The sequence below is a fragment of the Ptychodera flava genome, chromosome 18 (genome assembly GCF_041260155.1).
Source record: "Ptychodera flava strain L36383 chromosome 18, AS_Pfla_20210202, whole genome shotgun sequence".
Taxonomy (NCBI): Eukaryota; Metazoa; Hemichordata; class Enteropneusta; family Ptychoderidae; genus Ptychodera; species Ptychodera flava.
Genome location: NC_091945.1, coordinates 25,179,479 through 25,205,039, shown reverse-complemented (window position 1 = coordinate 25,205,039; position 25,561 = coordinate 25,179,479). Strand labels below are relative to the sequence as shown.

Below are 25,561 nucleotides of genomic sequence, written 5' to 3'. Positions count from 1 at the left end.
ACCAACGTTGGAGTAGCCTGTGAGGAGAGAAAGTGACGAATAGAGCTAATTTGTCTAATTTGAATGTATGCAGCTTTGCAAATATTCTGCACATGTTCACACATATTCATGTTAGAGTCGAGTGTGACTCCTAAGTTTTTGACAATTGGGGCAAAAATTAAATCAAAATCGCCCAGAATTATGGATGGAGGGAGAGATGATTTGGCTGCTTGTCTGGATGAAGATATAAGTATTGCCTCTGTTTTTTCTGTCATTCAACTGAAGTTTATTAGATGCCATCCACTGCTTGATGTCAGTGAAACAGTTTTGCATAGAATCAACAGTTGACTTTATTTGATCGATTGTGGTTTCCTTGTATAATTGATTGTCATCGGCAAAGGCGTGGTGATTTAATGAGTATTTTCTGACGAGGCTAAAAAGAGGGTCAGTGTACAAAACAATAGGACGGGGCCAAGAACTGAGCCTTGCGGGACACCAAAAGAGATAGATGATGTTGTTGTCCGTATGCAATTGATAGTTACAGTTTGAGTTCTGCCTGAGAGGTAAGATTGAAACCAGGATAGAGCAGTTCCGGAGATGCCAAAAGTATGTTCAAGACGGTGGAGGAGGATGCCATGATCGACGGTATCGAATGCAGAAGATAAATCTAAGAGCCTGAGAATGGTAATTTTGCCAGAATCCAAGGAGGTCAGAATGTCATTGACTATTTTCAATAGAGCAGTTTCAGTACTGTGTGGGTGGTTTGTATGCAGACTGAGGAGGATTCAAAAGGTTGTGGGAAGTAAGATGAACACTTAATTGTGATATGATAATTCTTTCAAGTATTTTATACTTATACCAACTTTTACCTGTTTACTTACAATAAAAACACATACATATGCACAATCTGGAAAAGTGCAATGAATTACGTATAATATTCGGAGTTTAAAAACTGCCACAGCAGAAAGAATAAAAGACTTTTTGTACAAGTTTTTACTCACAAAGGGTACCTTCAGTCGTCGACATGACGGGGGGATTTCGAATTCTGTGCTCAGTCGATGCGTTTGATCCTAATGGATCTGAATGGCTTTCCTCTTCAAAGATTGGTAATACATTACTGAAAGTTGCCGTTGTTTATAACAAACAGTCTTTCTTGCCAGATTGACGACCTGTGTTAATCCCATCTGTCCTTAATCGAGAGGTTCCCGTACCGGGATACAATATTAAACGTTAAGATGCTCTCAACAAGCGAACGATACACAGTTACTAAAATATTCTTGCTGACATTAAAGCCTCCCAGTATCCTGAGTAGGAATAAGCCGTACTGTGCTTTTTACGAATAAATTCAGTGTTGTCTGTAAAACGACATTTTGAACCAAAATTGTACCAAGGTATTTAAAAGTTACAGGCTTTCAATTTGTTTCCATCTATAATCATCGGTCGAAGTAATGAGTCCGGAACCTGCTTTTGTGCTCCCATTACATATGGTTCTTTAGTTTTAGCGACATTTAATTCAAGAGAGCTTTTGTCAAACCAAGACTTCAATATAAACTATGAATAGAAAATAACGACTAAAAGAGTATTTACCATTGAGTCGTGCAAATGTACATTGTTCTGCTAACATGATGATATTTTGATCAGGTTGTGGTGTTAACTTTGTCCGATTATTTAGTTTCATTTTTTTAAATTCGATATCGTTTACAAAATAGATAAGGGTATCAATGCTGTAAACGTTTCTACTACGGATTACATCCGATGACGTCTGGGGTAAAATTTCACTATCGCAATACTGTGTACTTTGGGTATGCAGACATGCTTTACAGCCGTAAGTCTTTCTCCCAGATATTTTCCATGGCAAACAAGTTTTTCACAGCAGTTTGGATTGTTAACTCTGACGATGCACTTCTTCACACATGACATGACCTGGTCCAGGAGAAAGTGTGCAATCATATTTAAACTTGTACAAACACCATATAATAATGTAAGGAACACATCGAGTGTCGATGTATGTCCATGAGCAACCCGACCGGAGAACATTAAGAAACCACATTATCTAAATTCGACTTGGTCGTATGTTTCCTCTGGCTAGCATACCAGAAGACTACTTTTTCACTGCCGGCGATTATATACATAGATATGTTCTGAGATAGTTCATCTTCAATGACAGAATAATATGCTTTCGATGTCAACGCTTTCCAGACATATATGTTATTACATTAATACTTGGTTGACCTTTAGCAACTTTATATATCTTGTTTTGATGCCAATAGTCTATTTTCGAGCCAAAACGTATGGTTGGATTTTGTACAATTAAAAAAGGGCTTCCAAGACCTCATAACCGGACACACTCGTTCCGAATCCGCTGATTTAAATGCCAACTGATAAGCACAAGTCTATATGTAGTCGACAAGACGCTGAGGGAGCGCCACCATATTAATTGCCGTATGGACATCGTGTTCAGAACGTGTTCACGCTGTATATTACAAATTATGAGGCTGTTATTGGTTATCATAATGCAAAACCTTCTACCAAACATTTATTTATCAATTTCGCAAGACCTGTGGATAAGTGCATGGTCTAATGTCGAACGTTGCAATAAAATAACATTTTTGCAAAAATGATAATGTCACTTTAGAATTTCCTAACATGGCATGTTTGGTAGATACTGAGTGTACCGGGTAATGTCTTGGTTTAATTTTGCTGTCATAGACTACTATGACACAGAAATCGAAACTATTAGGAAACATTTAAGCACAATATACACGTCAACAGGGCAAACCGCGTGGCACAAGCAGCCAACAAGATATTTACAATCGTTTCCTCCTTCCTATTTGATAATTGTTGTTCTTTTCTTTTTAGGATGGTATCAAAGAAAATAGAAGGTCCACATGCAAAGCATATCGTCTATAAATGGTAATGGGGCTTTCGTTTCTACGCTACCTATTTCATTTAAGCACACTCGAAGCATTGCAGAGTTACTAGGGGGTAAGTGGCTTTTCACAGTCTTGAGCCATGTTTACCTGTACCTTGAAAACGGTTTGTAGTGAAGGGGAAGGAAACGCTCACAAAATATGGCGAAAACTGAAATCAGGCTCACTTGAAAGAATGACATCGTTCACAGCGTCTGTTACTCCTTCTCCAAACAGTAGCATCATTCAAATGAACAGCGGCCATAGAAACCCGGCTTGAGCTGAACATTTTCCCGCCTGGCAATAAAACTAATGCGCATTCAGTTGGTAACTGGTTTCGTCATTTATTAAATAATTGTGTTGTTTTCAATAGTAGTTTAGTCATATCATTTTTAAGACTACTACACCATCTTAGACAAACTACAAAGCCTGCTCTATGACAAAAACACGGTGTATGTATAATACAAACGGTAAGCTGCGGTATCGTGACACGCATAATAGTTTATAGTGACTCATTGTACGATTACAGTACATCAAGACAGGATAAATATTTGTATCCATAAGATTTTATATCATTTTTACTCATGCCTCCTTCGTATTAGTTTTTCGGTTTTATACTTCGGTTTTTAAAGTGTTTTTAGTTACATGTAATATCTGATGTTGTGTTGTTTTGTGTGACGACAGCAAGACAATTTCCTAATGTACATGAATGTATATAATGGCAATAAAGTTATCTAATCTAATCTAATCTAATCTAGAATAGTGCCGTTTAGACAGATGTGAGAACAGAAGCAAATTGTGACATAACGTAGTGGTATTTAATCAGAAATGTATGTTAGATATATGTACAGTTCCTTGCCTAATTAATTTTTTCAGTGTGTCATCCTAACCAGGTGAAGTGAAATGTTCGGGTTTGCTTTTTCAAATATAGAACTGACAAAATCACTAATTTTGAGTTTAATGTGCAGAATTTAAAAAACATCCTATTGATTTGACAGTGGCTTTAAGGGATATGAGTGAGAGTCCGACAACATCATAACTTGAAACAAAATGGAATCATGGTGATTTGCTTTTTGCTCAGTTCTCCATTTTGACAACATTCTTTTCCTGTACACCCCTACGACGTTTATATTTGACCATTTCTCCGCTTCTCTTTCTTCTCATTTCATCCACAGTCTTCCAGAAGCAAAGAGCAGTCAATGATATCACCACACCCACAACAGGGACAATTACTAAAATCATTTCAAGTCCTGACCCTGCAAAACAAGTACACATTAGTAAATGGACGTTGTGACTCCCTAGTCATTGTCCCTCAGTGACCAGTTCTCAGTATACGATTATAGAAGAACGTAGAAGGTCACAAAGAAGTTCGTGTTTACCACTAGTAGTTAGTTTCAACACAGTAATATACACATCGAAAGATGAAGGGTGTGTAGCTTTAACTCGTTATATGCACCGTGGCATTTCATTTTGGAGATGTGAATTAGGATCAATAGAGTTTTGGCTTTGACATGAATTAAACTTCAATCGAACTATTAGCCACACATACACTGATTTCACGTCAATGTTATCTGTCTTGACTCAAAATTGCAATTTAATGCATTTGAAACATGTTTACAGGAGTAGGCGCGCCTCTGTTAATTCAGTAGATTTTCGATGCGAAATATTTCCACTGTGTTGTAATTTTCTCATTTGTTCTGAACCTAACCCCCTTGCATGGTTATCAGGATTATTATTAGGATACGAAAGCTCGAGAGAAAAACAGTAAATGTCTGCATAGCTACCACCATCACATCTTAAAAAAAAGTGCAAATATACCAGATTTGGATGACTCATTTCGTGGTGTCTTTCCATCATCCATCATGTCAGGGTCTGAGGACAGCCACACCTCGTTGGTCGTAATTTCTTTCTCGCCTGATGTGCAAAACAAAATTTCAATTCCAATCAGTGAGCTTATCAAAGGCGCAGTACCTACAAAATCCCATTACCTTATCGAGGATCAGGTAACTTGGTCATTAGTCCCGGCAATTTCTCTTAAAATGCACTCTTTGTATTCTCATTGCTTTCTGCAGTTTTTCTGTCTTGCCTGAAGCAAAATGAAAAACACGTTGTTCTTACTCATAAAGGGAGCTTGTGCTTTAGTGATTTCAGAAGTATTCTTTTCTTTTTTTCTATGATAGTATTTATAGTATTTAAGATTTCAATATCAGTTTACCCGAAAGTCCATCTTACTTGTCAGATTGTTTGTCTGGTCGGCCCTGAGATCTACGGTAAAAGTAGTCGCGAAGAAACCGCCTCTTAAGAGTAGAAGGTCAACATTATCTGCCTTGACTCAAAATTTCAATTCAATGCATTTGAAACATGTTTACAGGAGTAGCCGCGCCTCTGTTAATTCAGTAGATTTTCGATCGGAAATATTTCCACTGTGTTGTAATTTTCTCATTTGTTCTGAACCTAACCCCCCTTGCATGGTTATCAGGATTGTTATCAGGATACGGAAGCTCGAGAGAAAAACAGTAAATGTCTGCACGCAAGAAATTCATTTCCCCTAAAAGCTACCACTATCACATCTTAAAGAAAAGTGCAAATATACCAGATTTGGATGACTCATTTCGTGGTGTCTTTCCATCATCCATCATGTCAGGGTCTGAGGACAGCCACACCTCGTTGGTCGTAATTTCTTTCTCGCCTGATGTGCAAAACAAAATTTCAATTCCAATCAGTGAGCTTATCTAAGGCGCAGTACCTACAACAACATTTCCAAAATCCCATTACCCATTAAATCATGATAATCACTTATCGAGGATCAGGTAACTTGGTCATTAGTCCCGGCAATTTCTCTTAAAATGCACTCTTTGTATTCTCATTGCTTTCTGCAGTTTTTCTGTCTTGCCTGAAGCAAAATGAAAAACATATTGTTCATACCCATTAAGGGAGTTGTGCTTTAGTGATTTCAGAAGTTTTCTTTTCTTTTTTCTATGATAGTATTTATAGTATTTAAGATTTCAATATCAGTCCATCTTACCTGTCAGATTGTTTGTCTGGTAGGCCCTGAGATCTGCGGTAAAAGCAGTCGCGAAGAAACCGCGTCTTAAGACGAGAAGTTTTTTTCCAAACATGGTAACATCCTGTAGCTGATGGTTAGCATGATTGTATACAAAATACTTCCAGAATCGGTTAGTCCAGGTAGAAAACACTATATCGTTTCCCTGTACCGTCAGGCCAAACAACTGACCCATTGAATCGTAGAACACTGTCTTTAAAACTCCACCACTGTTAGGTATTTGCTCCTTCCATGAGTCGCTATCATCTGACCAGACGTACACGTAGTGGTCCTCCCCGACTCCGAACAATCCATCGTTTAGGGCTACAGTTACACCAATCATGCAACATGAATTTGGTAATGTATCCGACCAATAACCATTTATTCTACACTTGAGTTTCCCGTACGTATCCAGAGCTATAAGAGTGCTGTCACGGAGCATATCAACGTCGATTATTTCTTCGATGTCTTCTAGTTGTAGTTTATCGTGTCGGGTACTGCCTCTGTATAGTTTGTAGTCGTTCATGACAAATAGGAGTCGATGTTCCTAAACATGTGCAGTACAAATATGAGGTACAAGAACTGTAACATACTATTACGATGTAAGTGTATATAATAAATGACAATTTTTAACATAATTCGAAATAGTTAAATTTAGGCTGCAATAAACACATTAACGATAATGATACGACTCTTTGTACGATACGAATTCTTTGTAAGAACTAACAAGCTAGTGTAATTTTTAAGTATTCTGAACACCATAGGAAGTCATTTCTGTGTTGCAAAATAAATAGATGTTCACATAAAATGTCCTGTGTAGTATCAGCATATATTTTATTCGTGCTGCTTTCAGAATGAGGTAACAAAACTCCATTGTCTGATATCACAGAAGGAATGGGTGATAAAACTTATAGGCAAATTTGCATTTTTTTTTTTTAATTTTTAATCAGTCCATCATCCAACAGTATGCATACCCGCTAACCCCCAATGGAGCACTGAGGAGTAAAGTGCCTTGCTAAAGGGCACAACACCGTGCTAGAGTCTCGAACTCACCGTCCTCCGACAGTGAGTCCGTTACTCTGGACCCTACCGGGTCTTGAACCGGGTCTCGAACTCACCACCCTCTGATAGTGAGTCCGCTACCCTAACCACTTGGCCACAGTGCCTCTTAAAAAATTCAAAAATTAACAATCAGGCTGCTATAGCGGAAAGTGAACAGCAAAAAAATATCAGTGTTTTGCAAATTTTAAAATTACCAATATAAATTTAGGCTGCAAATAACATTTCTGAGGCTAACTCACTTGTCGTAGCGAAAACACTTGTCACGAGATAGTCATATACAAATTTCAAAGTGGTTACATATAGATATGTGCACGCTAAAAAGGGAACGCTATATACACTTATTACGGCTATTACCGTCAATCATAAATACAATAATCAATAAAAACTAATGTTGAATTGCTTCAACGTGTATGTATGTATGTATGTATGTATGTATGTATGTATGTATGTATGTATGTATGTATGTATGTATGTATGTATGTATGTATGTATGTAATATTTAATTTAATACATGGATTGACAGATAGTAGAGATACATGAGGATAATAGACAAAAAATCAGATAGAAGGTAGTAGGAAACTCGTTTACTCTTTGTGAAAATACTTTACATACTTACTCCATTAGCTTCAGCGTTTCCACTCTTATTGTCATCTGCTGTTGTATGCAATAATAAATGAGTGGAAAATATCTTTATTGTTTTTATCATTAAATCTTATCTGCAATAACTAATGTAGTTTATGCAACAGTTTTGAAATGTTTAGTTCCTTTATTTGAAAGAGAAAAGGTGTAAAAAATGTATAACTTTATTAAATCTTGTGTAGTTAAGGATGAAGTATTGTCTGTATGATAAGTGAAAGGCATATTTAATGTGAAAACATTTTTGCATGTAATAACATATGCAATTAAAGCCACCTGTTCTTAATTGAACCTTATATTTAGATGTTTTCTGATCGTAAAAGTCTATCTTTAATTGAGAATTATGAAGTAAATTTCATGGCAATCACTTCATCTTTTATGAGATATCGATGACACAGACACGTATACTGACAGACGCACATCGGTTTGACTAAATTGTGTGAAAACTAAACACTTCTTCAACAAAAATTACGGAGCTCGACACAACATGTCCTGCTTTCGACAGCAACACTCACGTCGGATGTGGTAACTTCTTCTGTTTTTGTTTTTGTTTTTGTTTCATGTTGTGATGTTTTTTTGTTTTATTTTGTTTTAGGGTTTTTAAGCAATTAAAATATTCATGTTCAGGGATTGGATATAAAACTGTATTGATGTGGTTACTGTTGTTGTGTGCAAGGTTGCCTCTGTCCTCGTTTTTTTTGTTAGTAGGTCATTTGTGAAATCACCGTCTCTTTTAGCCAAATTAGCACAGAGGTAAGCTGATATCTGGCATATAATACGACACAAATTCCCGATCCAGTTTCTAGAAGTACAGAGGTCGTCAAAATGGGTTAACCTCCCCAGGGAGGCACTCGCTTAGGAAGTCTATACAAGTGTGTATCGCGATCACTATCTCGAACTCTTGTTGTGGTGAGAAGCCTAAGTTTTACCAACAACTCATTTCAATGTCATGTCGTTTGACCAAAGCACAAGACAAAAGCTATGGCAGGAATTGCAATTCCGAATTTGTATTGTCCCACTTCGACTTTGCTTTTAGCTGATAAGATTGAAACCAGGCGAATAGCTCTCTTTGTATGGCCTTTTAATATGACATTGCTTCCTACATGGATAAAAGTTATCAATAGTGTCAACGTTCGCTAATGTCAACGATTTCTTCTGTTGAATTCGGGATAAGAGTATAAATGTTCGATACTTATCGTAATACTGATTGGTATTTGGCTTGCTTCACAGCCGAATGATTTCTTCACGTATTTTTCATGACAATTTTATAATTTCCTGGCATATATTGCATGTGGTGGATACTGATATAAGGTCGGATAAGTGCACAGCTAACGTCGACCGTTTGCATTAAAATAATGTTAAAAATGTAGGTGAAACATGATCATACCCTAATATGTTATATTAGATGGACACTGAAGTGTGCTGGGTAACTTCTTGGTTTTATGGTGTTGTGGTGGTGACATACACTTCTACAGACTGAAGATCCGTCGCTTGAGGGCGTTCTCGAGGGACGGATCTTTCAGTCTAACACGACTACGACACAGACACTGAAAATCTCAGGATACATTACAACAATAAATACACGTCGACAGGGCAAACCGTGTGGTGCAAGCAGCCAACAAGATATCAAATATAATTAACTATTCTCTTCGTAAATTTTTATTCTTTCAATTCAAGATGGTACCAAAGACAATATGTAGAAGTTTTCCATTCAACAATCGTGTCTGCCTATGTAAACCGAGCTTTCGGTCGTGCGCTATTGGTTTCATCTAAAGGAACCGCAGCATTACAGATTAAAATTATTACAGGTTTCTAATCGGTTCTAAGATATACTTGAATCACATTTACCTTGACCTTGGAAACTTTGTTTTAATGAAGGAAAAAATGCTTACAATTGCAAACGAAGGCGAAAACAGAAATCAAGCTTACGTAAAAGAACGGCATCCTTCATTGGAATCGTTATTTCTCCGAATATCGACACCTTAAACATGCACAGCGACACCAGAACAACAGCATACGTCATTGTCAAACAGTTTACCTAAGGAAAATCGGAATAAAATTCCAAGTACCGCTTGACTTTGGAAAAGCCCTTCAGCATTGAGTGGAGAAAATCGAAAAAGTTGCCATAAGGTACATCATTTTCCATGGAAAATTGTCAAATGCGTAGGTTTCACATCATCTTTTTGTGAAAAAAGTATATCGCTTTTAGCAATTCAACATTCAAAGTAAAAAGCGTAACAGTATAGGGACACTGTCCTTTTATATTTAATACCGAAATGTCTTTGAATAATGAAATTTCGATTCCATGGGAACAAGACTGTAGCGATCAGATAAAATAACTTGCAAATTTAGCAAATGCAATAGTTTGGGCTTCTACTCACTCCATTATTAGTACATGGTGTTTATGGTTTACTGACGAGTAAATATGTAAAATTTACAAATTTACATGTGATACTTACGTTCAAGCGACTTTTTGTGCATCTAACGCTATGAATATCAGCCTAGATGTTTCGAACTCTTGATTCGAAATATCAAAATATAGCCAGACAGATGCCGCGTTGTGAAAGTTAAAACCACGTTAACATATGTTTTGAAAAAGTTATTCCTGAAAGCGATAGAAGAAATATAGAAACGTGAATATCGGTTTTTATTTTACTAAGTATTCAGCTACTTTAATTTTTATCCGCCTTAAGCTTGCTTTAACGTAGCCTGAAATCGCCTAAAATCTTGGGTGAAAGGTTTGTTTATCTTACAGCAAAACATCTGTCACAGCCATTACATGTCCAGTGAGAAAGCATAAATTTTCGATTAATATACTTAAGAGGAAAAGATTTCTTTCCTGGCGAGCATCTCCGATGTGAAAACCATATGATTTTTATTTCACTTTGCACCATACTTTAGTAAATAATGCACAAAAGCTGAGGAACCCATGAAATCATTTGACGAATAATACTGAAACAATCACAACAAAGATTTTAATATGGTGGTCAAGTATACAAGATTTTCTGAAAATGAAAAAGAAATGAATATCACACGGCAAACAGAAAACAATGACTTAAGATTTTAACAAATATTGAATGGTAGAACAATGAAACATATGACATTCAACCGACGACTTGAATTAGAGGTACACATAGCTCGGGGCCATTCAATCAGACAATCACACATACACAAGCCAAGTTTGCCAACTCTTGAAATAAATTGACTGTTTACTCTTGACGATTAAACAGTCACCTTATGGAAATGGTCCACTCTTGACAAAAAATACGGGATTTATCATCTGGTCGTTCTACGTCACGACAACCTCGTTTATGTCATCAATTTTGTTGCGCCGACCTTTGATGTGCTCTTCGTGCAAACGAACAACATGTATCTCTCTTACGATCAAAATTTGCGTCTGGCGTGAAAATTTGTAAAATTCTCCTTATTATTTTAGCATAATACACCCACTTGGCAAATTTTGAGTAATTGTATTTCGGTTTTGAGGCTAATATGGAGGTATGTATTCGTATATCTAGGCCTTAACTTTCGTTGAAGAAGTCTTCATGTGGTTAAGGATCAATTTGGACTGAGTTTACAGTGTCCGCGCCATTGAAATTCAGTCGTTCTATAAGCAGCCCTGATCAATGCGTTGTGTACAATAACGCTTGCACAGCTCAAATACCACTATAAGTGTATTGGCAGCATGCGCACAGTATATACCATTGTTAGCGTAAATTAGTCTATACCAACCTTTTACCTGTATGCCTCTGAATCGAAAACGAGTATGAAAAATGTTCCATCCCTGTCTCTGAATTGTAAAGAGTCTATACTTATTTTCCACCCATGTCTCTGAATCGAAAATGAGTCTATATAATTTCCCACTCGTGTCTCTGAATCCAGAACGAACCTATATACAAATTTCCACTCCCGTCTGTGAATCGAAAACGAGTCTCTATACATTTTCCATCCCCGTCTCTGAATCGCAAACGGCTCTTCCTACTATGTATACATGTCAGGCCTGTATACGTACGTATGCGTGTATGTATGTATGTATGTATGTATGTATGTATGTATGTATGTATGTATGTATGTATGTATGTATGTATGTATGTATGTATGTATGTATGCTTGCGCAATAATCAGGCAAGTGACTCCATTGAGGGATATAGGGATATCTGCAGAGGAGAAATACCTGTACATATTAGAATCCTTGAGATTCTGATAAGCATTAATCCCAATTCGCACGTGTCACTGACTTGTGATTCAAACAATTGAGCTTTACGAACACCCTGTCTTATTTTTAACAGGCAGTTGTCAGACAGTTCACTAACTTGCTGGCACAAGCCCACTAATTCACTTCCGGGTTCGTTACCACGAAGATAGTTCGGAAGAAAAATAGTGCAGACCTTGAAGTTTTGATATCTGCATGGATGCTTGTTCAGTTTGAACTTTAACGTCAAGAATTTTTTAAAGATATTTTTCTGCCTGAATCAAAATGCAGACTGTTGTGAATAATGGCTGAAGCATTTGGTGGTAATATGAGGAGTTCTAGGGCTAATAGAAATCATAACAATAAGCCTGAATTTTGTCAAAAACACCACTGAGGGCGCTATTTTCATCGCTATCTCAAAATTTCCGTAGACTTGCCCACATGAAAAATTAATCAGTAGTCAAGCTGACATTGACCTAACACCTGTTAAGAGGATTCGTGCCGCTGAATGTTTTAAAATTGGAAAATCAAGCTCAACGCTACTGTGGTGGCCTATGGGAAATTAATTAGTGGTCTTGTGCCTGCTGCAGGATATAGAGTTGGAATCTTGCGGAAAATGTGGACTTCGTGGTTTAAGTCTTTCGCACAGGCTGTACTGACAAGCAGCACATGTCGACCGTATTTCGAACTTTTGATCGTGGCAGTGGTCACACTATCAGTTATCTATATCATGTCTACATTTGCGAGGCTGCTGAAGATGCGATGGGCCAGCGAGCAAGCCTTGGCTTCGTTTTATGCGCTGGACAGGCATCCTCTATTTGGCCATCTGAACAGAGTAAGTAGGGAAGGTGGAAGACTCAAATGCGATGTCGGTATTGATGATCTTCACTCCTTGATCATGCAAAAAATGAACGACGTAAATCGTGTCGTCATGTTCTCTGCCAAGTTCAAGTGTCGATATACGACATACTCAGCTTACAATATCGTAGTCTGAATATATTTTACCCTTTACATCCACTCAATGACAATGAAAACAGTTGTAACTCGTGACGTTGTTTTCATTATTTTTGTTGGGCGAAAGAAGTTTAATGTTTTCCTTCTCATTGAAGCATGTTGAAATACGTAATATTGTGTACATTATGTAAATGTTTACGTTGAATAGTGAATATCAATGCGGACAAGAATTCAGTTGTTTGCCGTCCTTGGATTTTGGAAAAAAAACTATCAGCCAGAGAAAAAAGACAAACACGGACAAAAAACACGAGTGTATTAAAGTAAGCCCTTTTTGGGGGAGTTTCTTTTTGAAAAATAATATTTTACTTGTAATAGTGTTAACATTGTCTCTGAAAACCCACCAGCACGCGAACAGCAAGCAAAGGAGTTTATTTAAAGCGCCTTATCAGATATAACATTGCACATGACACACACGTTATGCCACAATGACGAATTTGACATTTGGCATTTCAATGTTGTTGTTTTTGTTTGTTTGTTTGTTTGTTTTTTGAAAAGACATCGTAACCATATTTTGCAAACAGGGAAATAATAATGGGAAAGTGCATAAGCGTCACAGCTTATGGAGTTTTTTACTATCTTGCATCTTCTCAATCAACATGTAAACACTCTTTCTCTGTATACTAAAAAGCGTAAAATTACACTATTTCAGATGGATTTGAATGCCGAGGAAGCCATGCTTTTTGCAGGAGAATCGACCTGGGCATGGCCGTTTGGTAGCCAGCTCTGGTTTGGACCGTTTCATTGTATGCTCTTATGCTATCATCCGTCGACCGTTCAACCAGTGATGTCAACAGCAGGTGAGAAATTACTATACAGCACCGATTATAGGGAACACACATGCAGATATTTTTACCTCCCGCTCATGAATTTTGGGTTTCGCTCATTTAGTTTTTTGCTGAGTCATCACAGTCAAAATTTCATTGTTAGAGGAAAAGAATATAATACATTGCAGCACGATGACACCTACCAATAATTCATGCACATATACCGTGAAAACGTTATTTTATATTTTTTTTTCTTTTTTAATCAATAACTTTAACGTTTAATAACTCAGCATATACTAACTAAGCGAAACCCAAAATACATGAGCGGGTGGGGTTTGGGTTTTTTTAGGGGATGTTTGTTTTTTGTTTTGGGTTTTGTTTTTTTTTTTGTTTTATTTTGGTTTTTTTGGTTTTGTGGTTTTTTTTTGTTGCAACACATAAATACCAGACTACTCTCTCAATAAAGGCCTTGCCGTTTCAGGCTTATCCGTGTAAGAGATTGCTCAGATAGGGACGTAATGTGACATCCGAACTCGAATTAATTTTCTGAATTTATGAAACGCAGACAGGTTTTTCGGGCACAAGAGGATACTGGTCATTTTGGTGTAGAAATTGAATTCAGTCGTCTGCGCACAAAACATAAGCGATGATAAAAATAACAAATCTACACTTACATTGACGAAGTAACAAAGAATTATAGTACATATCATTAAATACTGTCCAGCGCCAAACCGAAGTGGTAAATTTCAGCGCTATTGACTTCTTCCGTACATGATATTTCTGCATTTTGATTTCATCTACACTTCGCTGAAGAGTAAATGAAAATGCAACTTACAATTGTGTCACAGGAAATGTTGATATCCACATCTTCAGAGTGTTTGCTATTTTAATTGACAGAAATACACGCCGTCAATGTTTTGTTAATTTCGACTCGCTTGTAGAAGTGTCCATAGCAACGGCCTTGCCCCTCCTAAAGCCTTTGCCCTTTGATCCCCCTATCTGTGACGTCAAGTAGCGTTGCGTTAGTGGTCAACGAACTTTCGACACCCACTGCCGACGTATCTCTGGCGACACACCAGTACCCGGGAAATCATTCAACTCGTGACCTCCCAATTTGGTACATCTGGACAGTTAGAACCACAAGCACAAACTATACAAACCTTCGTTAAATCGGGGGAGGGAGTGTGAACATTGCTTTGGTCAAAAGTCCTCATAAGTCGAAAAGGGGGCCGAAACCGCAGCCAGTACAAATGTATCAGCTTATTCCAGTAAATTTTCTCTTTTCAGAAAATGCCAATGCATCTTCGAAAACGAGAGAGGGACAGGTCTTAACTACGTTCGCACGCTCACACTGCGTACACACAAACACACAAATACCCATATTAATGGTAGGTTGCCAGACGCCGTCACATAGAAAAACTAAAGAACGGGAAGGGAAACGCCCCCCCCCCCCCCAATAAAATTGCTACAAGCCTAACTTTTTGGTCACCTGAAGCCGATGAGCAAGAGAATCAACAACGTAACCATCTTTGGCCGTGTCGGACTTCCAACGACCATGACGCTTCCAGCATCTATCACCAACGTCAGCATTGGCCGCCGCTGTGGCACCCCCTGCCCTCAATGAATGCAAACCCAGGCGCCGGTCAAGACCGCAAACTTCCTGCAAACGACCAACAATGGTTTCCCGAGCCCGTGTATAGCTCAGTTTTTTGTTTTGCCGAATTAACCCCTACCAGACTTGCAATGAATAATGGCTTAAAAAGAAAATCAGTACTTAAAAAATCAATCGCAGCAGCAGACGCATACCTTTGTAACATAGCGTGAGGGCAAGCACAGAAGAAATCTTAGCAATAACTACACTATCACCCTGACGGTACTGGTCAGTTTTGCTATGCAAAATACACACACTTAAATGATCGAATTCGACTGTAACGTCGCAACAACGTAAATTGCTTGCTTCATCAAAACGCAAAAAACCAGAAAAACATAACAAAATCATACACAAATCACGTAAAACTAAAACGTCTGTACTGTTCTTATATTTCTCGCAAAGGGCACGGACTTCCGACACTGTGACTGGGTCCCTCCGGGATCTCGTCGGTTGACGGATACGCTTTGCAGTTTCCATTAAATTCACAATGAATGGATGTGTTGTAGGATCAGAATGACCTGCTACCGTATGAGCCCATTTGATACTGTACACGTGGCTGGAAATAACTGCAGCTGAAGCCTGAGTTTCCAACAGGTGTGTGACGAACAAAGCCACGTGGATGGGATTGGCCGGAAGAGCTCCCTCTCCACGAGAACAAATAAAATTCGTCCATTTCTGAAAATAGGCAAAATACTTTTTCACTGTTCTGTCGCTTCTCGACTGCAATAAATAATGGGGTAGTTTCCCTGCAAGTCTTCGCAAGTCTTCATTTTGAAGGCCGTCACTGTTGACCTTGTGGCTATCTGCAACCGTAGTGACGCCTTCCTTTAAGTTTGACCCTGCAATATAAATGAAAACATCCGAAAGTGAGGAATATTCATCGGATGTTTATCTAATATCAAGGCCAACGCCCGTCATGACCCATCAAACCAAATATGCATTGCAAGCAAATTAAAAGCTAAACTCTGCCATCGAAAATGCCATTATCACCCCTGCCTTTGCTAATTATGCCAACTTTAGGCAACACTCGAACTTCCTTCACGAAAACTGCGAACTTACCGTTTTAGGGCATAACAAGGGCCAAATGGAGCAGACGTCCAGCGAGGACATACGATCGTCCCCTCAGCCCTGTCAGATTCTAATTTTGTAAGTGTTCTGAGAATTAAGTCCGGTGGCGGGACCAACCAATTATTGTCCGAACCCCAGTTCTGCGAAAAAGCATCCACTGCTTCCGTACCCGGACACCAATACAAAGAATTAAATCTTGCACACTTGGTATTGTAATCAGTGGCCAATCTATCCACCGAGTAAGGACCCCACTCATTATCCAGGGTCTTGAACACACTTACCTGTACACCCCAGTCATCAGGGTCTGTGCGCCTACTCAGACAATCGGCGTACCTATTGTGTTCCCTCGGTACCCACTCTGGCAGCATGTCTAACTGCAATGTTCGACAAAAATCATATATTTTCAGTGCCAGCTCCTGCAACTCTGACACGCAACTGCCTGCTCGCAGTATACGAACCACATTCTGGTTATCAGTGCACCATTGCACGCTTTGCCCTTTTAGGCAATTCTCGTTATTCCGCATAACGCGATACACAGCCTCAAGCTCTCGCCATGTAGAACTTTTCAGGCTTTCCACAGTCGACCACCGACCCATGGTTTCACTTTGCCCAACGTTCACAATATACCCACCGTAACCAACAGTTGATGCGTCGCTAAATGCGCGCATAGCATGGTCGCTACTGCCAATCAGCGCCGTCCCGTTTATTTCACGTACATTCTTCAACCAGAATATCATCTCATCTAAAACTAAACTATTGACGACAACAATAGAGTCCCAACCAGCTTTTTGCTCAAGGCAAGTATACATATAACGTGAACGGAGACGTACAAGCGGTCCTATTCCCCCTTGCATAGAAATGATATGACCAATGATAGCAGCAAGGTCCCTTGCCCGAAAACACGTCTTACCTGAAGCAATAGCTTGGATAACGCCTTTCAGTTTCCCTTCTAGATTGCTAATTCGGTCGTCGGACACGAAAATCATTCCCTGGATCATATCTAATATGTGACCTAACCATCCCACTATGACCTGGGGTTGCCATTGACACTTTTCTGGAGCTAGCAGGAAACCAAACTTCCCGATATCATCCCTTACCTGCGCACTTGCCTGGCAAGCGCCATCCATGTCTGCATCGCCCCCAATGCCATCATCAATATACATAATTACCTTGATACCCTGACTCCTCCACCAATTCACCATGGTACGGGTAACTTTGGTGAAGATATACGGCGCTGTGGAAATCCCAAACGGCAAAACTTTGAAAACAAAGTAACGTAGCACACCGTCAATTGACCAGGCAAAGCCGAGATACTGCCAATGTCCGCCAAAAATTTCAATATGATGATAAGCGGACTTTATATCGAAAGAAAAAAGGTGTGTACCCTTTCCGAACATCTGTCGAGCAATATCTACGCCCTCTAACCGAAACTTGAACTTGTACAAAAACAAGTTTACGTGCCTGCAGTCAAGCACCAATCGTTTCTTACCTACCTTGTTCACTGCTACCGTCAAAGGATTCACAACACGAGGCACGCTGTCAACCTCTGCAACACAACCCTTAGCTAATAACTTACCTAATTCTGCTTCGACGAAATCAGCGTGTCTCTTGGCAGACCTATTGTTGTCCAGAAATACTTTACCAGGAACATCCTTCAAAGGTAATTTGTACCCATTACGAATAACATCCAATACATAAGAATTGGCCCCAGCTGATTTCCAAAACGCTGAAGCTGTTTTCAGCCTTCCAACCGGACTTACCGTAACTTCAGACAGGGCAGCCTGTACGTCCTTATCATTGTGTGCCCCGGCAATAACGTCCGTACACTTTAACTCGTTAACTAAAACAGAAAGTTCGTTAACGAAATCTACATCAGAGTTGGTTACCACGCTACCGAACGGTTCACCGTCATCTGCGAAATTCAAGGCGGCAATTGAAAACCCAGAAAAAAACGAAAAGTCACTACATGTACGACTAACCTCATTTTGAGAAAAGGTGGTACTTATCTTATTGGCTTCCTGTACCAACGGGCACTCTGAGCGCCAATGGCCTGATTTCCCACATGCGAAACACGTCCCAGGTTTCCTATAACCGCCCTGATCAAGCGACGCCTTAGACGTCCCTCCGGCTCGGTAGACGTTGATGCAGACTCCGAATACGGATTCCATCGGTTTCCGAGATAGAAACGTTTCTTGGTTTCTACGCTTCCTGGATTCCTCCTTGTATTTCCTCTGCGCCCGAGCAACTGCCTTGTAGATCCTCTTTTCGTCATCGGAGTCCTCCGCAAGTTCGTGGGTTTCATATTCGTTAACCACTCGCCAACCCAAGTCTTCATTATCCGCCAAACGAATCAATTTCTGTCTATGACCCACCAGCTTCCTACCTTCCGCAATCTGAACTTTCGCCGCTTGTAGATTAGGATGATCACTTTTGATTTCGTCCAACTGACGAGCAGCTTCATCCATTTTGTCGGCAACTCTCTGGTTGTACTTAAATTGCTCCTCACAGTACTTCTTACGGAAGGACGGAGCCTCCGAATTCTTCATATCTCTGAGTGTCAGCTAGAAGTTTCTGATTAGCAGTTAGATCGTTCTTGAGCGAATCAAGCCGAGAAGTCATCAACTTCTCAAGATCACCCAAAAGTTGAGTGCTCTTTTGGGACACGGCTTCTGAAACTTGCTTTTGGATTAAGTCCTCAAAACCTGACAAATCGGATGCTGCCATGTCTCAAATTCCGTTAGCGAAGAAAAAAGACGAGAATACTGAAAGTGGCTGCACAAGCAGTGAGTGCTGGCCTAGAATGGTCAGCCTAAACACCTGGCTTACGTTAAATACCCCTAAACACGTGACCAACAGGCGCCTCTGATTGGCTGTCACTACGACGTTCAGACAAGCATTTCCCGCTATACAACGAACCGCGGGAAATTTATTTTCACTGTCCATATTGAAAGGCGCTGTGTAAAATAATTGATTTACACATTTAAAATCGTTTGTACAGGTGTACAGTGAAATACGATTGGTTGAGTATGTACATGTACACATAAATACAACACGCACGGATGTACATGTATGCACGAACGTAGCCATGATTTCAAATTTTTACGCGATGCAATGCAACTGGTACACGCGCACACATGTACATGTACACAAACGTACATCACAGTCCCTCTGCATGGATACATAAATACATAGATACATACATAAGTACATACACGTACATACATACATACATACATACATACATACATACATACATACATACATACATACATACATACATACATACATACATACATACATACATACACACACACACACACACCACACACACACACATACATACATACATACATACATACATACATACATACATACATACATACATACATACATACATACATACATACATACATACATACATACATACATTTTAGAAAATTATGCATACAAACTTTGATACATTACGTATTTAGTCTACGTTTGTGTGCTTGCTTGCTTTTTATGGTTTTTTTTAACCGAACAACCTAACAGTTCCGGGATAATGGAAAGAAATTAGCGACATGTGCTCAGACGCAAGAGCCATTCTTTTGACTCGTACTTTCAGAACCCAAGGATGAATTCACATATGGGATGATCAAACCCTGGCTTGGCGACGGCTTGTTGATCAGCAAAGGCAATAAATGGTTCAGGAACAGACGTCTATTGACACCAGGGTTTCACTTTGACATTTTAAAGCCTTACGTTGATGTGTTCAGCGAATGTGCCAACACAATGATCGTAAGTATCTAATACAAGGGTCAATACCTTTATACAGAATACGATTTTTTTCCTTTAAATTTTGCGACTCCGTAACGAATCATCGTTTGGACATCACCTTCCAAAGAACAGAAATATTCCGATCAAGGATTTATGTCTGACTGAAAAACTAACTTTACGCTTATGTGTTTTTTTACCTGGGAGACTGCATCACTGATGGTATATTATTGTATCTGATTTCTTCTCGCCAAATACCGGGGCGTTAAACTGTCCATTGCTAATTGTAAATTCAGACACGTGTACTACCAATGTCCTTTCGCAAAGGCAAGACATTTTCAAAGAAACTGCGTTCATTACCCTTCACTCGATAGAAATTTTAAATCATTAAAAAATATGGATTTCTTCTTCTTTTGAATTTGATTCCCCGTCCATATTTGCGCTCTAACCTATCAGTTTAAATTGTTACTGCCGGATACTTAGCTTAATATAAGCAAGATTATTTCTCGACAAGCTAAGTATTTTCGGGTCGTTGTGTGTTATGTATAAAAACCGCAATGGGTTAAAAAGGCAAAACATTTTAACTTGATTTACTTGTTTCAGGACAAATGGATGGCCATACACCAGAAAGGAACAATAGAAATGTTTGAACACATAAGTTTGATGACCCTTGACAGCTTGTTCAAGTGTATCTTCAGTCTTGAAAGTCAGTGCCAACGGAATCTGTAAGTATTATGAAGCGGCGTCGCTTGATATTGTATTCAAACGATAAATTAAAATGCAATGTGGATATTAAATTCTAAAATGTATGTGCTAGGTTATTTCAGTCCTACTGTAAAGTTCCGTAAGATATGTTATAAGATGTCTACTGCCTTGATAATTGCTGGCTGGGTCCAGAGTTTTAACACCCCCTCCCCCGCCTTACGACCTTAGATAGCATAATTCTTGTCCAGGCCGTAAAAATTACCATTGCATGTGTAACACTACTTTTGTTATTTCTATTTCCTTTCTTTTTTCCTTTCTTTTCGACACCCAGAGAAAGAAACCCTTACATCTCGGCAGTCTATAAATTATCAGGTTTGATTTTGGAGAGGATGAACTTCCCGCCGTATTTTAGTGACTCCATCTACCACCTGACGTACAGTGGCTACACCTGGCGGAAGGCCCTGCAAACTGTCCACCAGCATTCCAACAAAGTCATCAAAGAACGACGACGGGCCTACAATGAAGAACAGAGAAAAGGCACGACCAACAAAAGAAAGTACATAGATTTCATGGAAATATTACTAGCTGCAAGGGTAAGACTATATGCTTGCCCATTTATTTTTTGTCGTTTTGACGCTGCTCCCCCTAGCGACGTCTTTTTGATTTTTTAGGTTTTTTTTATTGACGAAAATAAATAAACACACAAGCCGATTAGTGACATACAGAATGTATCAGATAAGATTACAAACGGTCCGGTGAAGTTTGTGCTAATTTCGAATGGAATTTTTTGAAAAATTGAAACACTATGTTGTTAAAAGGTTAAGCGCTATAGAACTTTACTGAATACTTTATTCATACTATCGTTCTCCACACTAATATTTTTTTTCCATTTAGCGAAAAAGCAAATCACGTGGGAAATTATCTTCTATACAATTAAAGTGGTCTGCATACGCGCCTCCAAATTGAAAGACTCAGATTTTTGCTCAAGCTTTCCGTGAGGAAACTTTCGATCATTCTGTTTCTAAATCAAGAAATAAAAATTTGGTTCAAGAGAAGCCATTGCCCAATAATTGTCAAAAGTTGGCAATGACCTCCATCCCTGTGTTAACTCTATGGGGAAAAAATAAATTTTCTATTTTCACAAATATTAGCTGGTTAAAACTTTAGTTACTCACCGATATTCAAAATAAACCCCATTATAATGGTGGGCCAAACAGCAGTGTAAAATTTGGAGTGCCCGTCTATCTGCCCCCTTGGTGCATTCTAACTTTAAAGGAATTTTTCAGAAATTTATTTTACTTGCACTCCCACTGAAGGATGAAGACGGCAAGGGTCTGACTGACCAAGAAATCCGTGATGAGGTGGACACTTTCATGTTTGAAGGACACGATACGACAGCCAGTGGACTGTCATGGATTATGTATAACCTTGCCAGACATCCAGAGCACCAGAAGAAATGTCAAGAAGAAATCGACGAACTGCTTGATGCCAAGGGAGAGGACAGGCTTGAATGGTACCAATATTGAAATCTCTTAAGCAACAGTATTAACACTTGAAAATTAAAAGTAACAGTGATAATACCCAGGTCTGCCGATAACACCGTCGTTTTATTCTAGGATTATCTCTTCTCGTTGCAGGGATGATCTTGGCAAACTACCGTACCTCACCATGTGTATCAAAGAAAGTCTAAGAGTGCATCCCCCTGTTCCGTTCATCGGGCGTAAACTGAAGAAACCACTCACCATGCCATCGCCAAAGGGGAAGGTCACAATCCCGGCCGGTGAGTTGTCCTTGAATCTTTTGAAAATCCTCCAATAGGCGCGGGGATGTGTTTTGCCAGGAACAAGCTGCAGAGCGCGCGCCCCCTATGTTGATTCGGCGACAGTGCATTCCCGTCGGAGCTTTTATTGCTGTCGAATCCATGCTCTGTCAACGTAACGAGTTAAAGAAGATTTACAATTACGGATGTATCACCGAATAGATTTAGTCGCTTGAATAAATAAGAGGATGTGAGCCATCTCCTTGACTCTGGTGCCATTCATGATCTTTTCATCAGGTGAGAGAATCGGAATAAGTATCATGAGTCTACACCACAACGCTTGGGTGTGGGAAGATCCTGAGGTTTACAACCCTTTGAGATTTTCACCAGAAAACAGCAAAGACAGATCACCTCATGCCTTCCTACCATTCTCAGCCGGACCAAGGTAATCCATCTTCGCCTATTCTATTAAAATCCCTGACATTAATCTCTTCTATGCTTTGTAACTTTGGTGGTCCTGATGTACTCGCTCACGCATTCAATAAATATCAAAATATCGTTCCTATTTAAGCTTGCTGATAATATAAATTAAGTGCTTGAATGAGTCGTTTCGAGTCGTCAATGCTCAACCGACGAATTTTTGAAAATGTCGCATATGCGCTGGGTTTTTCTCTCTCTTTTCAACAGCCTGGACACATACCATTAAAAAGATATAACTAAAAAGAATGTAAAATTGTTTATTTAATATTATTACGTCATTTCATCATCAGGAACTGTATCGGACAAAACTTCGCTATGAACGAGATGAAAATCACCACAGCGCTGGTTCTACGAAAGTTCAATTTGGCCGTCGATGACTTCAGGAGGATTCGACGGTTTAATGCCTTAGTCCTGAGGAGTGAGGGCGGCCTTCCACTTCAGGTGAAACCGAGGCGTTTCCCGCCCGAAAACGGGCGGGGACACGAACATTGATGTCGGTGCAATAATGCAAACTCAATTTAAAATAAAGAAACTAAAAGTGTTTTTATGCAAAGGTATGACCAGTTAGGCAATTAAAACATATCCGTTAATTCGGTCAAGGAATACGTGGTCTTATTTGGTTTCAGATCAATGTAAAACCTAAACACGATTGGAACTAATTTGGGATAATTTGATGGTGAAATAGAGTCTATTTAACCTGTATATGCAACCTCATCTACTTTTCTTTTTAAGTTACACACTTGATTTTATGAGTAAATTGTAGTATCGCAACATTCAGTTGTACGACGCTTAAAAACTTTTGATAAAGTTGAAAAATATGAAGATCCGATTATACAGAAATATAGCAAGCTACATTAAATGCCAAAATATCGTCTGACGTTATTTCTTCAAAATAGTGCTGATGTATCATATTTATGTTTCAGTTCAGGATGACCGATTTATAAGGTAGCATGCCAAAAACTTATTAAGGTACATGGACTACCAGACCCTGTATCAGCCAATTCCATGTTTGCATCTAGAAATGCAAGAAAATTTCCTCGTAATTTTGTCCTTTTCTGGCTTCATAAAAGACTTGAAGTCATTTTGAATTAAGAAATTGCTTTTAAGGCCGAGTTACACGAGGCAACTCGCCGAGCAACACGACGAGCAACGCGGTAGGCAACGCATCAAGCGACGCGACTGGAACAGTTACACGAGGCAACTCGTTAGGCAACTTGTCGCTAGTTTCCTTACAAAAGATTACGGTGCGCATGCTTGAAGAGCGGACTGTGTTTCGTGGCGGCCCATTATGAAAACGGTTCTCTAGATCGTGGCAACCCGCAATATGACTCGACCAAATACAAAGACAGTAATATTTCAAATCGTCGAATTAAAGGAAACTCCTACTGAATAATCTACAGATCGGATTAATGAAGGATATTTTCGATTTACTAGATGTGTCGTGATAATCAACATATAAAAACTCCAATTAAATAATTGTACAGCTAGAATTATTTCGAATATTCTTATAGAGACATGTTTGTCATGTCGAGATGGCTTCACGGGTATGCTTGATTGGTAACATTATAGGGTAGGGACAGAATTAACAGAAGCAGGGTGGTGCGATTGAAATATTAACTGGTTGCCTTGAAATGGTGACTCTCCTCCAAACTTGCATACGAAATTGTGGCCTTCTTCTAAATTCATGAACCTCCCGTCTTGATTTTAGCCAGAACATATAAAAGTGACAATTATTATTTTCTAAGAATTATTAATAATGCAATATTAACGGGAAAATGGTATTCCCCCTCCCGGGCCATAATGGACGAAAGAAACCTTATACAAAATAATGTACGATACAAAGCCGAGTAAACTATGGAACGGTGAAAAGTTTACTTGAGTCCATGATGGTCCTGGCGGGGGTACACTATTTTTTGTTAATAGTTTTGGCATTACCAGGGAATTTATTAAACATCTGAGGCCACAATACGAGACATTTGGATATTTTATCAGTAATTATCTGGGGAATAACGTCACAAATTCTCTGTATTGACAATGATGTGATTTAATTTTATCTAAAGATTAAAATTTTACGGCACAGTGAAACAGCAATAAGCTCAAATCAGAATGAGAAATTTCAAAATCAACTTTTCCGCGACACTGTAAAAAGGCTAGCTTGTGGTCATGAGGGTGGTGGTCACGCCGGCCGCGGCCTTCCATTGTAGAAACTTGAAAATTTGGCTATTGAAATGGTGTCATTTTGTGGCATTTTCGGTGCATTTCAGACATGTAAAAGCCATGAGTATTAGCTGTTCTGCAACACAAAAATGATGAATACTTTGTGACAGATTATGGTGCGATGCAACGGTGCAGTGTTTAGGGACGGGTGTTGTCAAATGCGTTCAATGACAGAAATATCGGTCACGTATCGATTAAAGCCCGTCCTGAAATATGCGTATCAGTCATCATTAATGCACCAAATAAGGACATAGTTTTTAAATAAATAAAAAAATAACTTAGATATTTTTAGGTTTGCCAAAAGTTCTTATGAACACGTAACCCGAAGT

At 39.0% G+C, this 25,561-nt stretch overlaps 1 protein-coding gene across 1 annotated transcript; it reads left to right on the top strand.

Annotated features, from left to right (window-relative positions):
- Positions 1–11,994: 11,994 nt before the first annotated feature.
- Positions 11,995–23,920, top strand: LOC139117236 (leukotriene-B4 omega-hydroxylase 3-like). The gene is made up of 9 exons (XM_070680183.1): positions 11,995–12,656; positions 13,485–13,632; positions 19,923–20,095; positions 20,675–20,796; positions 21,108–21,369; positions 22,093–22,289; positions 22,414–22,556; positions 22,833–22,980; positions 23,306–23,920. The coding sequence occupies exons 1-9, from the start codon at positions 12,438–12,440 to the stop codon at positions 23,505–23,507; spliced, it is 1,614 nt and encodes a 537-aa protein (XP_070536284.1). The 5' UTR covers positions 11,995–12,437; the 3' UTR covers positions 23,508–23,920.
- Positions 23,921–25,561: the final 1,641 nt, after the last annotated feature.

Excerpts from the sequence above, each read along its gene's own strand:
- LOC139117236 (XM_070680183.1), top strand. The coding sequence starts at position 12,438 with ATGTGGACTTCGTGGTTTAAGTCTTTCGCACAGGCTGTACTGACAAGC. Across the intron at positions 20,797-21,107 it reads AGTCAGTGCCAACGGAATCT|AGAAAGAAACCCTTACATCT; the intron begins GTAAGTATTATG and ends TTCGACACCCAG. Across the intron at positions 21,370-22,092 it reads AAATATTACTAGCTGCAAGG|GATGAAGACGGCAAGGGTCT; the intron begins GTAAGACTATAT and ends CTCCCACTGAAG.